The 2500-nt window shown below is 45.2% G+C and overlaps 1 protein-coding gene across 1 annotated transcript in view; it reads right to left on the bottom strand.

Moving 5' to 3' along the window:
- cntrl (centriolin) overlaps positions 1 to 2500 on the bottom strand; it is a 54966-nt gene that overhangs the window by 10533 nt on the left and 41933 nt on the right. Inside the window, exons 23-25 of the mRNA XM_076270898.1 lie at positions 2437 to 2500; positions 2203 to 2276; positions 1700 to 1888 (exon numbers count right to left, since the gene is read on the bottom strand). The exon at positions 2437 to 2500 is cut by the window's right edge and continues 28 nt beyond it. Coding sequence (XP_076127013.1) covers positions 1700 to 1888; positions 2203 to 2276; positions 2437 to 2500 — 327 coding nt within the window. The remainder of the gene's footprint in view (positions 1 to 1699; positions 1889 to 2202; positions 2277 to 2436) is intronic.

Genomic DNA, 2500 nt, shown 5'->3' on the forward strand with positions numbered 1-2500 from the left:
GCAAATAAAGCATTCATGACTGTTTCATGAGACATGACTCAACATTCATACCAAACCTTTCATGACAGAATGACGACAACTTGTCAAAATAAAAGTCCAACATCGTATTTGTGTAACTTGGATACCATTAATTTAATCTCTCCAGCCTTTGTAAATATTTCATGAATATCTAATGAAGTCTACATCAAATGTCACTTTACTATACAAGTTGTGAAGTATTCGTAATCACTGAGTTTAACACTGGGAGGTAAACTAGCCTACATTCAGCTGACCCGTATTTGTGTAACCTGGAATGGTTGGACATTCCCAGTAGCAAAAGATAAAAAATCATCTGCAAAGGTTACATCATAAAACAAATACATTTTTATGAAACAAAAATTATTTGCTTTACCATGCTCTGTCTTTTTGGCACTGGAGTAACCCATTGACTCAGATGTGATGTGATCAGGTAAAAGGGTTTGGACCAAAAACGGCAATGCTGCTTTGCGACTTTGAATTTTATTTTGTCAAGTTGTTGTCGTTCTGTCTTCCACATTCATGAAAGGTTGGTATGAATATTGAGTCATGTCTCATGAAACAGTCATGACTGCTCTATGTGCAGTTTATGACAGCTGCTATGAATGTGTTATGAACTCACCCGTCAAGTAAAGTGTTACCGTAACGGTATTATTTACACCATGATGTGGCCACTTATTTCTATTTATTTTCAACAACATTCCATTCCTTTGACTTTCATTCCTTCTTGAAGTAACAATATGAAGTTGTGGGCAGTACATATCTAAAAAAACACATTATCCTACCAATGTGGACAATCTATTGCCTTCACAGACAGGAATAAAATGTTTCTTTTTCAAAGGTTTGAATAGACATGACTGCCATCATAAATCCCACATCATGAGTGATGCTCTGTGGGCTCCGTTGATGATGAGTGTCTCTAACCAGTGGCTATCCACCGCACCTCCGTCCACCTTTGTCCACCCAGGGATGGATTACTGCACGGGCCTACCGGGCCCAGGCCCAGGGGCCCAATATCAACAAATCAGGATGTAGGCTATGAATCTGATTGAATTTAGTATTGACTATCCCCAACATGCACCAGAATACAGGAAATCACATCAAACAAGTAAAAAAAAAAGAACCCCCCCCTCCCACATATGCGACAATTAGTGGGGGGCCCTTAATACATCTGGGCCCAGGGGCCCGAAAGCCCACAATCACATCAGTCCCACAGAATCAAAGTCCACCTTAGTCCACACTTACATCTACCCTGGAAATCCAGAGTTCTCGCGTTAGCACAATTTGAATTTGCTCAGCGAGGCACTCTGGCAATGAGTAATGATCACCTATGCCCACGGAGCTGAGCTGCACCAATCACATTGGTGTATCTGACATAGGCGGGCCAGAGGCAAGCTGCACCAATCACATCGCTGTATCTGATATAGGCGGGCCAGAGGTGAGCTAAACAGTAAACATTGGTCGAAGTGTTATCCAATTGCGTGCAGTGAGATTTTCAAATGCATGTTTGGTACCGCCCCTCGAGTTGGGCCATTACATTAGTGTGGCCAGATCATGTGTATGTGTGTGTGTGTGTGTGTGTGTGTGTGTTTTGAGTGTGTGTGACACCACAGCATGTGCATCTGCTACACTGCTCTACACAGAGACACTGGGGGTTGGACGTGAACAGTGTTTATTGAGAGACCTCGTGGTGGCGTTGGAGTTGGACATGTTTGTGGGTCAGCTGAGAGTCCAGCACGGTCAGCTGCTGCTCCAAGACCTCCAGATGCCTCTGGCCCTTCTGAGCACGCTCCGCCGAGGCCTGCACGTCACCATGGAGACGCAACTGCTCCTCTACGAGGTCATCCCTTTCCGAAGACACAGAGCGAATCGCCTGCACACGTGCGCGCACACACACACACACACACACACACACACACACACACACACACAGTTCAACGTACATATGCTTACTCTCACACATAAACCAACACAAATATGATTACACATGGCCACAGAGTACATTGCACAGACATGCTCACACACACACAAACGCACGCAGACGCAGAGGCACACACACACACACAAACGCGCGCACGCACCCACACACCCACACACACCACACACACACACACACACACACACCACACACACACACACACACACACACACTAGAGAGCCCATATACTGTAGTCATTCTCTGCTCACCTCCTTGACTGCATCCAGCTGTAGTCGCTCAGCATGAAGCTTCTCTCTCAGCCTCTCCAGCTCCTCTGACACTCCTAACACACACACACACACACACAGTAGGATAGAGGATAGACACATATACATATACACATGGTCATATCTTCACACAGAAGACAGCAGCTTTTTCTTTCAGTGCTTTCAGAATGTGTGTGTGTGTGTGTGTGTGTGTGTGTGTGTGTGTGTGTGTGTTACCTTCAGTTTCTCTGCTCTGCTTCAGCTCTGAGTCTAGTCTGGTCAGCTTGGCCTTGGTCTCACA

The sequence above is a fragment of the Alosa pseudoharengus genome, unplaced genomic scaffold (genome assembly GCF_046254945.1).
Source record: "Alosa pseudoharengus isolate Yale_2024_CS ecotype anadromous, Long Island Sound unplaced genomic scaffold, YU_APseudo_1.1 YU_APseudo_1.1_scf_6, whole genome shotgun sequence".
Classification (NCBI taxonomy): Eukaryota; Metazoa; Chordata; class Actinopteri; order Clupeiformes; family Clupeidae; genus Alosa; species Alosa pseudoharengus.